The 10,697-nt window shown below is 38.5% G+C and overlaps 1 protein-coding gene across 1 annotated transcript; it reads left to right on the forward strand.

Annotated features, from left to right (window-relative positions):
- Positions 1-2,011: 2,011 nt before the first annotated feature.
- LOC143257372 (uncharacterized) lies at positions 2,012-9,105 on the forward strand. Its single transcript, XM_076515947.1, has 2 exons — positions 2,012-2,178; positions 6,716-9,105. The coding sequence occupies exon 2, from the start codon at positions 6,718-6,720 to the stop codon at positions 7,732-7,734; it is 1,017 nt and encodes a 338-aa protein (XP_076372062.1). The 5' UTR covers positions 2,012-2,178; positions 6,716-6,717; the 3' UTR covers positions 7,735-9,105.
- The last annotated feature ends 1,592 nt before the right edge of the window (positions 9,106-10,697 follow it).

The following is a 10,697-nucleotide window of genomic DNA, read 5'->3' on the forward strand; positions in this document are numbered from 1 at the left end:
CACTCTTTTACTGACGAATAGTGTGATCAATCGTTACATTATAACATCCTCACGGCTTAAGGGGCGAACATGTTTGGTGTGACGGGGATTCGAACCCACAACCAGCATTTTTTGAGTCGAGCGTTCTCCAACCAACTCGCCATGGCGGACCTATTTTTTAAATATTAAATCGAATTCAAACATAGCCGATAGGTGGTATTTGACGACAAAGTCTGAGTCACACGATTTATCCAGATAACGTTTAAAATACCATAAGACACACATTACTTGCTTATGACGTAATCGTCCGTGATTTACAAGGTGAAAAATAAGCTGAAACTGTGTGAAATGTAATAAACATTAATTTGGAAATTATTTTCCCACTTGTCATTCATTTGACTGTCTAATATAATGTTCTACTAAACGTTCGAACCATAACAACACAACTGTTTCAGTACACTTTTGGAACATACAATGTGCTTGGCGTGTGATCAGAGGATTTATGTACCGCATTCCGTTGTCATAAAAACACGCTTCGCGCTTTGAAGCCTGGCCAGGTGGTTAAGGCACTTGACTCGTAATTTAAGGGTCGCGGGTTCGAATCCCCGTCACACCAAACATACTCGCCCTTTCAGTCGTGGGGGCGTTATAATGTGACGAGCAATCCCACTATTCATTGGTTAAAAAGTTGCCCAAGAGTTGGCGGTGGGTGGTGATGACTAGCTGCCTTCCCTCTAGTCTTAAAGTGCTAAATTAGAAATTGCTAACGCAGATAGCCCTCGTATAGCTTTGCGCAAGATTCAAAACAGTCTTTTACCACGGTTTTGCTGGTGCGACATTTATTGCTACAAAATATCATACGCATATGAGGTGAAACTGTAATTTTCAGTTAGAGTACAACCATTCTAATAACTACATCTGCAGCATGGAAACTAATCTCTGATATTGTCAATCATCACTACTTTATACGAAGTTATGGGCCAAATGGCCAGGTCAGAGACCTCTTAAAATATAGACACAACCATCTGTAACTGCTGAAAATAAAAAGGAAAACAAAGAGTCAAAGCACCTGCTACGCTTAACTCTTTGATGGGACTGATTGTAACACCTATAACTCCTTTACCCGAGATAAAATGCAATAACCTCGAACTTCAAACCTTCCGATGAGCAGCCCGGCACGTTAGCTAGTAAACTATACTCGGAATGCAAAAATTCGAATCTTCAGAACTGCCTGTAATTTACGTATTTAAATCCACAATATGGATACATATAAACTTTAACTTCTGTTTATATTATAATATGTTTTATAATATTTAAACCACGTTAATACAGATAAAGAACTTCAAATAATTAAACATATTTTGGTAGTACTACCTGGGTAGTAAAATAAGTTCTGGTGGCTCAGCTGCAAATCTTGTGGTTCGTAAGGTTTGATGCACGAGCAGTACTGGATAAACGCACAGGCCACCTTGGTCAAGGCCATATAAGGGCCCCCGCCGACCACTCAAGTAAAACAGTTATGGTTCATAAAACTATCAGAATAGTGACAAAAGCAAGTCATTATTTTTCTGAGATATTAATTAGGCCTAGGGCCCCGCTAAACCTTAATCCTACCCCAGTGGTAGGTAACTCACAGATCGCACATTGTGTTGTAGCTTTGCACTTTAAAAACAAATAAAATACTTATTTTAAAAGTTCTGACTGTTTGTGACACCTGGATACACTCTGAATAGTCTTTCTTAACGAGAATGACACTGTACCGTATGGAACTGGCATTAGTTCAGTATAAAATATATGTTCAACCACCTTATGAAAAATATTGCTTGAAATGAAAGTTTGTCCCATGGAATTAATTCAGTACTCTATGAAGCAACTATAACTTATATGAAAACTATGGTACCTTCATGTATTATATAATAGTATATCGACGTGTGTACGTATGTGGTTTGGATAACTTTCTTTATCATGATTAATTACCTTCTGATTTATTTAGTTACTTATTTTTCCATTAAAATTGTGTAATACCACATAAATATCAACTTCTACTGACGTTATGGCCGGTTTCAACAGTAAACACAGACAGTTCTTACACTTTTCGGAAAGGCAGTGTACGTAGCGTGAGAGGGTTTGGCGCATGCGCTGTAGAAAAATTTTCCAGGTATGCTCGAGCCATAGTGGACTTGTCTCTCCGACAGTCAGGTAAGCGAACGCCACGAATTCCGTATTTCTTTAAGCAAACTTAGTTATGTTCCTACTTTTAAATCTGCAACGCTTTGAGCAACAATGACATTTTTATGATGTGAAATAGATAGATACACAAATCTTTATCGTTGTAGCTTGGTTCAACAGTAATGCGATAACACTGCTGCGGTGTTGTCGTATTGCAAAGGGCATGCGTGTAGTGGCTTCGCGTGCAGCGACTATATTGATTCTAACGTGCATAACCAGGCCTTGGTAGAGGGGTACATATATAATATCAGTTATACATCTCGGTTGTGTTCAACAACACACATTCGTGATAGTGAAAACATACGTTTTATTAAGCCTGAACCGGTCAATATGTACACATTGCATATATATATATATATATATTAGTAATTCAAAATGTATGCTATTATTAATTTAGATGGAACTTTTCCCTAAGGAACCATCCCCTAAACGATCAGTAGTAAATACGAACTTACAACGCTAAAATTAGTGGTTCGATTCATCTTAGCAGGCTATATTCACCTACAAGGCCTAAAAGTGCAGAACACGTTTTGATGGCAGTATGTAAATAACTCGGAACCCTCCGAAGGTAAAAGCTCTAAACCACAGAGTAATATTACTCTAGTAGATAACCAGAATTTTTTTTTTTAAATTTATGAATATACACAAATTGTTATTGAGTGCGAACCAGTTTACGTTTCCGTACACTTCGAGCTTCTTCTGTGTGGGTATGTGGGTAATGTTTGAATACCCAGGAGAGTCAGGTGCTCGAGACCTCTTCCTCCATCCCTTACTTTTGTGTCGTCTACTCTTAGAGTGTGTTTTTGGGTAGAACTTTGGACCAGAGTATTACCCAGTACTCAGGCCCTTTTCAGGGCAATGTCCATGTATAGTTTTGAGTAGCCCCATTTTTGTTTATTTAAACACAGCGACCTCTTTTAAAGGTTTGTTTTTGAATTTCGCGCAAAGCTACACGAAGGCTATCTATGCTAGCCATCCATAATTTAGCAGTATAAGATTAGAGATAAGGCAGCTAGTTATCACCACCCACCACCAACTCTTGGGATACTCTTTTACCAACGAATAGTGGAATTTACCATCAATTATAATGCCCTCACGTCTGAAAGGACTAGCATGTTTGGTGTGCCAGGGATTCAATCTCGCGACTTTCTAATTGCAAGTCGAGAACCCTATCCACCTGTCCATGCCAGACCTTGTTTAAAGGGCACCGTCTAAAAGAAAATCAATGGCAGGAAGGGGGACAATTTTGTTTTGACCTGGCCTGATGGTTAAAGCACTCAACTCGTAATCTGCGTAATTACGTAATCGTAATCTGATGATGTCTAGCTTCCCTTCCTCTTATTTATCACGACTAAACTACAGACGACTCATACAGATAAACCTCGTGTAGTTTTGCGCAAATTTCAAAATAATTCATATCTATTTGTTGTAAAAGGCAGCTAGTAAACATCACAAATAGTTGGATAGATCGCCAAACAAATAAACGGATTTGGTTTTTTTGAATTTCTCGCAAAGCGACTAAAGGGCTACATGCGCGAGCCAACCTGAATTTGGGAATGACAAACTAGAGGGAAGGAGCACGTGAATAACGCCCAGCGTCAACTCTTGGGCTACTTTTTACCAACGAGAAATGGGATTGAATGTCACGTTTCAACACCAGTCCGCTGAAAATGCGAGTATGTTTGTTGATAACATTCGAGCCAGTGACTCACTTTGCGAACCGAGCACGCTAACCACTAGGCCACGCCAGGCAAAGTAAATTCGAGATTTATGCATTAATTTCCGTTTCTGTTTTGTTATGCGATAAATTTTGCGCCAGCGATTCGTCTAATTGTGGTACTAGTTAACTAAATTTTGTATAGAAATTACTAAAAACGTTTGATCACAATGAATCGTTCCGTGGAATTATGGGATTAATTATACCTTTTAAGAAAAACATTCAAGGTTCAATACCTGCTCTTATAATGACTTTCCTCGGTATCGTGGCCGGAAGTTACTCAACATACAACTTTTTTAAAGCAGTCAGTTTCAAATAAGAATAAAGAAGTTAAGCCTCAAACTTATTTCTCATCTTACACGTTTTTTTTACAGACCTTCCACTGCATATGGACATGAGCTTCTAAGTTTACGAACACCAAAGGTATTTAAATCGGGTTTAACTGCACTGGAAAACTTGAAACCTGGTCAAATGAATTTGATGTAATTTAAAGGGTGATTTGGGAGACTGTGAACTATGACCCGATATGGTTCTTCAATGTCTTTGCTCTTTGCACCGAGGGTATCGAAACCCAAGTTTAAACATTCTAAGCCCTCAGGCTTGTTACTGAGCCACCGGGGGGGAGGCATAGAAAGAGTAATATGAACCCTGAGTTTATAAAGTTTTTCTTTAACACCTTTGTTAGATAATTTTAAATATTAACACGGTAAGGATAAAAATTAAAATAATAATAAAAAAACAGTTAGAGCCATGACTAATACGGTTTTATTCAATTCGGACGCAATCTTAAGTAGTTCTAACAGAAACGTATTCACTGTAGGTATTATAATACTGCGTTCTAAGTAATTGTCTATTTACATAGAAAACAAAGTTGTTCATTCGCCTGGTGTCGCAAGTTGTTGTGAGGAGCTGGATGAAACAATTTCTATTAAGTCTGGTCGAGTAAAAAAAAAAAAATTCTCTCCTGAGGTTATAATGTGTAAGCAATCGGATGAGCTGTTCGAGTTTCAAAGTCATTTCAATCTTATTTTCTTATTGCCGTAAATGAAAGCTTAACTGAGTGAGGATGTAGGTGGCGAAAGACGTGAAGCCATGTCAAATGAAAGTGATACTGACTTTATCAATACGGTCCCGGTCCCAGGGACTGACCATGTGACTGTTTTAATAGTGCACCCTTTGCATCGGACCAACAGTTGGTGAGCTACGGCTTTAAACAATGGATGGGGCGGCCCACGCCTCCATTTATGGCATAACGTTTTAAGTACAATTTTGGTGGTTATCTTTGAGAGTTTATTTGTTCAATTATTTGCAAAGCTATGCAGTAAGCTTTTTGTGCTGTACCCACCACGGGTATCGACACCGGGTTGTTAGCGTTAGAAATGTGCAGAATTATCGCTGTGCTACTAAGGAAGAGGGGTGGGGGGCTGTTGTTTTGTTATAAACGAAGAAAAATAACATACTAAGCGACTGTTTCATGCTATTGGAATCACCTGAGGGACACACGCACACTAGTTTTTCATTCAACTGTGTATGTATTCACGCAACAGAAACGTCTGGTTTGACTTTATTATTTAATATTAAGTAAGTTTTTGTTTGTAAGCTGTTACATTCTTAAGGCCCAACTGGGAACTTAGAATATAGTCACGAGCACTGATTAGCCAGGGATGATGTAACTGCAGTATTACAGCATATTTCTTTGTAGTGACTAGTCCACCCGATGAGAAACTCTTCAGGTTGCATTGTTTGGCTTCTGCGCTGTGCTCACAGGAGGAATTGAACCACTGGGGTGAGTGTGGGGTCAGAGCTCATATATAAAATGAAATGTAATTTACCCTTTTCTCGACTAATCCCCCTTTCCAGTTAGGAAAAATAATTTCATAAGTCGAATTAAACACACTCGAATTGTAAAGAAAATGGGACCGTTATGCTAGAAAATTTAAGTTCAACAAACCAAATAAAGGCTGGTCTAAGCTGTCCAAGTGATGCACTTCGAGGCAGTTCTGACTAATTCGGCCCCAGTGGCACAGCTGTACGTCTGTGGACTTTCAACGCTAGAAACCGGTTACCTTCGTGGGTAGAGCACAGGTGGTTTACTGAGTAGCTTTGTGCTTAACTTTAAAGAGACAAACAAACTGAACAAGTCGCTAACCACCTGGCAAAAATTTAAAAATCAATCACTAAAAGAAATTGAAGCAAGAAGTAAAGCCTATTTTTAGTCTTAGTTGTATGATGTTCGACGTCCATTACTATCGCTTAACACACAAAGAATTACAAAGAAACCTCAGTACGTTGTTTTTGTTACTAATTAGCTGCACTCAATGTGCCCCGCAACCAGCACATAGTTAAACAGCCCTGATCTAATAGATTAGTGCCAAGTGAACTTTAGTGTAATAAATGTATATGAATTTCACTGGTAGTGTTTTAAATAAAGATATGGCTCTAAATTAGAGCCAAGTGAACTTTAGTGTAATAAATGTATATGAATTTCACTGGTAGTGTTTTAAATAAAGAAATGGCTCTAAATTAGAGCCAAGTGAACTTTAGTGTAATAAATGTATGTGAATTTCACTGGTAGTGTTTTAAATAAAGAAATGGCTCTAAATTAGAGCCAAGTGAACTTTAGTGTAATAAATGTACATGAATTTCACTGGTAGTGTTTTATTCATGTTGTAACCATCTTTGATCACTTTGTTTTTCCTTACGTAGAGTCTAGCATCATAAATTCTCAAGATTTCAAGTGACAATAGACTGAGTTAAGTGGTGCCATTAAAATACATGTTTGTTTGTTAGAAATGAGTAACTCCAACACGGGCAATCTGTCCCATCTTCCTCAGCCCACCACTGTCTCAAACGTGGTGCCACGCTCTCCAAGCCGTGATTCCTTTGCCACGGACTTGTCTCTAATGTCTTTGTCTAGTCTTGGTTCTGAAGTAAGTCGAATGAGGAGTGGTTTAATGAGGAATCCGAGAAACGGCGAAGGACCTGATGAATCGCCGAGACAAAGTCCTCAACCTGCAGAGATGTTGTGGGGTCGTTCGGGGGTTAGAAGTAGTCGAGGAGCCAGAGGTTGTTTACTTCAAGTTCCTTCAGAGAAGCACAGACCTGTCACAAAGAGAACAATATCAGGAGAAGTACTTTTCGAAGAAGAGACTGAAGCAATCCGTAATTGTGGGGCACTTTCGTCTCTTTTGGGTCTCATGAAGAGTTTTAGTACCACAGATATAACGCATATTACACCAGAAGAAAATGAATCCCTAAGACCAAGTACGTCGGAGGTTGCTCTCTGTGACTGGGGGCAATTCGTGTTTTCCAGTAGACGTTTGGATCCCAATTCCCGTTCCTTGTCCACTTGGGTTGCTGTTGGTGACGTGGCCTCGTCTTCTTACGTGGCTTCACCACAACCTCAGCTTTCATTTGTTGGAGATGCTTATCCCATTATTAATCCAGCAGAGATGATCCGTTCTGTCAATAAGAAGGTTAGGCAGAAGTATATTCGAAGGAGGGTCTTATCCACCTACAAAGCTTTGGAGAGGTTAACACATAGCGACATCAATCTTTTAAAGAAATCCCAACAACAAGATACAACTACCGGAGTTCCTCAAGTACAAATTTCCACAGACATTGACCATTGTGTACCCAGCGAGGTCCATATCCCATCATTTGGCATTAGAGGACCTAACAAGAATGTCACCCTTACAGTTAAGGATATAGATAGAGAGAAAGGAAGGCCGCTTACAAACTATGAACGTAATATGATGATATTTAGCTGGTTGCAGAATTTAGAAGAAAACAGCTTTGAAGTGAGCTAATGTATTCATTTTTGTCTTTAAAACAAGCTTCGAGACGTATTTCTGCAACAGTACCTCCTCTCCAATACTTATGTTCTGCAAGTATATCGTTATAACCACAAGAAATGTGGGGTGAGTGTCAAATTCCGCTTGTTTCGCTTTAAGTCTTTATTGTAATTGTACATTGTCATTTACACTATTAAAAATCACGATCTACATGTTTCGGTGCACAAGAACATGCACCATCTTCAAAAATCGAAACGATTTGTGTTTTTTATTGAAAGTGTGCATGATTGCCGCCAGTCTAATGCATTGAAATTTTGAGACTATGGTGGAAAATACCACGTAAAATACTATGTAAATAATAACAGTAAAACAGTTGGTAAATAAATCGGAAGTAATAATGTAACAACTTATATTATTTGATATCAGTAAGAGTTGAAACCACCAAAGCAAATATTTCACTCGAGAAATTATTCACACAGCAATGATTACCTGTTGTTTAACCCTTCGTTTTATGATAAACCAATAGGGTCCCTTCTGACAAAGCTTACCTGAATCAAACTGTGTACCAAGATAAAATTTGTAAGATATACTAAATAAAATACCGTATTGGCTCGATTATAGGGCGATATGAAGTATAAGACGACCCTCATTTTCAGAAAGCATGGGATAGGAAACAGCATTGTCATAACGTCGTTTCTTAGGTCCACGTAATCAATACTCTTAAGTGAACAGACTGTAGGTGGATTAGTTGCAAGAATGAGCTATTCTGGTTAAGAAGTTAGCACACAGTATCACATACAAAAGTTATAATGACTTTCAAGCAAGATCCAAAACTCGAGCGCTTTTGAATAGTTCACTGTTCTTCTCCAGGAGAAAAAAGGATTACTAATGATCTTGAGCAAACATCTGGCGCGCATGTGTAGACGGATGTTATCTGGACATCCGGGAGTACGACTGGCCACAATAGGGGCCTGTTGCCAACTACGATTATAAGGCAACTGTGCATTTTACAGCCTAATTATTAATTAAAAAGAATCATCGCTTTATAATCAAGCCAATGCGATATTAGTGAACCTGTTTTACAAGAGTAATAAGAGGTTAAAGGGTTTTCCATTATCTGACACTTTGCAGTGAGTTTTGGGTAATATTCTATGACGAAATACATATCAGTGAAGACTGAAATTTGTGAATCGTGAAGTTAGTTTCTAAAATAGTGCTTTTTATATTATAATGTTCTCACTCTTATTGCAACAAATAGGAAAGATACCGAGATGTAATTATGGCTATATATGTAATTGTATCAAACTGTTGCTGGTGTCATTCTCTGTGTATTTATTGTAAAAATTATACAATCCCGAAATAAAAAGCAGATTTTCAATGGGTTCAGAATGAAATTTCAATCAGTTTCCTACACGTGGATGAAAACTATGCCTAAACTTACACAAACGTTTATCTGAACAAACCCGTCCCTCGTTTTCAACTGACAGAACACGGGCAAAGCAAATAGTCAAAAGGGATCACTCAGTGGCGTAGCTAGGGGGGACATCTGTCCCCGGGCGCAGCATCGGGGGTTGGGGGCGCCAAATTGATGTAGCATAATTAGGAAAATTGTGTAATGAGGGGGCTCGAAAACTGACTTTGTTCCCGGGCGCTGAAAACCCTAGTTACGCCTCTGGGATCACTGCTAACTCTGTGACTGTTCTCGTCTGATTGAATAATGCGATATGATTGCCAAACTTATACTGCACCTAATGTTTCTATGTGCGGAGTGCGTTTTTCCGACAACAGGCTCGCTTACCACTAGTTCAAGCCCAGTCCATTATATAAATTTCGAAGTTGGTGAGAAATATATCAGCAATAAATTATGTACCAACAAAGTAAGAACTGTTCTGCAATAATACTTCTTTCAGAACAGGATTTCTAGAATAATACAAAAAGAATTTTAATCGCTGACACCGAAATCAAAAGGTTTATTTGTCTTAGTCCTAACATTAGTTACATCTTTACTATCAAGCATGACCTCTATTCGATGCCAAACATGCTCGCCCTTTCAGCCGTGGGGGCGTTATAAATGTGACGGTCAAACCCACTATTCGTTGGTAAAAGAGTAGCCCAAGAGTTAGCGGTGGGTGGTGATGACTAGCTGCCTTCCCTCTGGTCTTACACTGCAAAATTAGGGACGGCTAGCACAGATAGCTCTCGAGTAGCTTTGTACGAAATTGAAAAACAAACAAACAAACAATCTATTCGATGAAACCCCAACCAGTGGCACAGCGGTATGTCTGCGGATTTATACTGGTAGAAACAGTGTTTCGATACCCGATAACCCTTTGTGCATAAATACAAAATGAAAGAAAACATGCGATAAAGAGATAAATCAACACTGTAACTCGCATCCGTTTTTTGCTTTAGTTTTGTCAGGTCTAAATTTTATCGTATTTAAATATATCAACAAATACATTTACAATGTTATTCTATGCCCTAACGTTAGGCCTTTTTAAAAACTTAGGAGAGCTTTTAATATGTTTTTGTCTTCTAAACTACACTTACATCCCTTGAAATAAAGTGCGGATATATGCACATTGAGATTATACAGTACACACGTACTTTCAGGACAGAAATAAAACTGAGTCTTACGACAAGAAATTGAACCCCACGATTATAGCTCCATATAGGTATTAATCACATGTACGGAACGATTTTGTTCTGAAAAATAAACGTTTTTAATTAAAATTTCCACGAGACTTAGTGATAAAGCAGAGAAAACTGATTCTCTCCACAATAAGACGTTCTTGTTTTGATTTCTTCATTATTCGCGAAGCCTGATCGTTAAGGTGCTGACAACCAGGAGTGTGCAATATCGAAACTCGTCGTCGACATGAAAGTGTTATAAAGTGGTTATCAATCGCACCATTCCTCAGTAAAGAGTAGCGCTATAGGTGGCGTTTATCAGCTATCTATTGACTAGCTTATAACTT

The sequence above is a fragment of the Tachypleus tridentatus genome, chromosome 7 (assembly GCF_004210375.1).
Source record: "Tachypleus tridentatus isolate NWPU-2018 chromosome 7, ASM421037v1, whole genome shotgun sequence".
Lineage (NCBI taxonomy): Eukaryota > Metazoa > Arthropoda > Merostomata > Xiphosura > Limulidae > Tachypleus > Tachypleus tridentatus.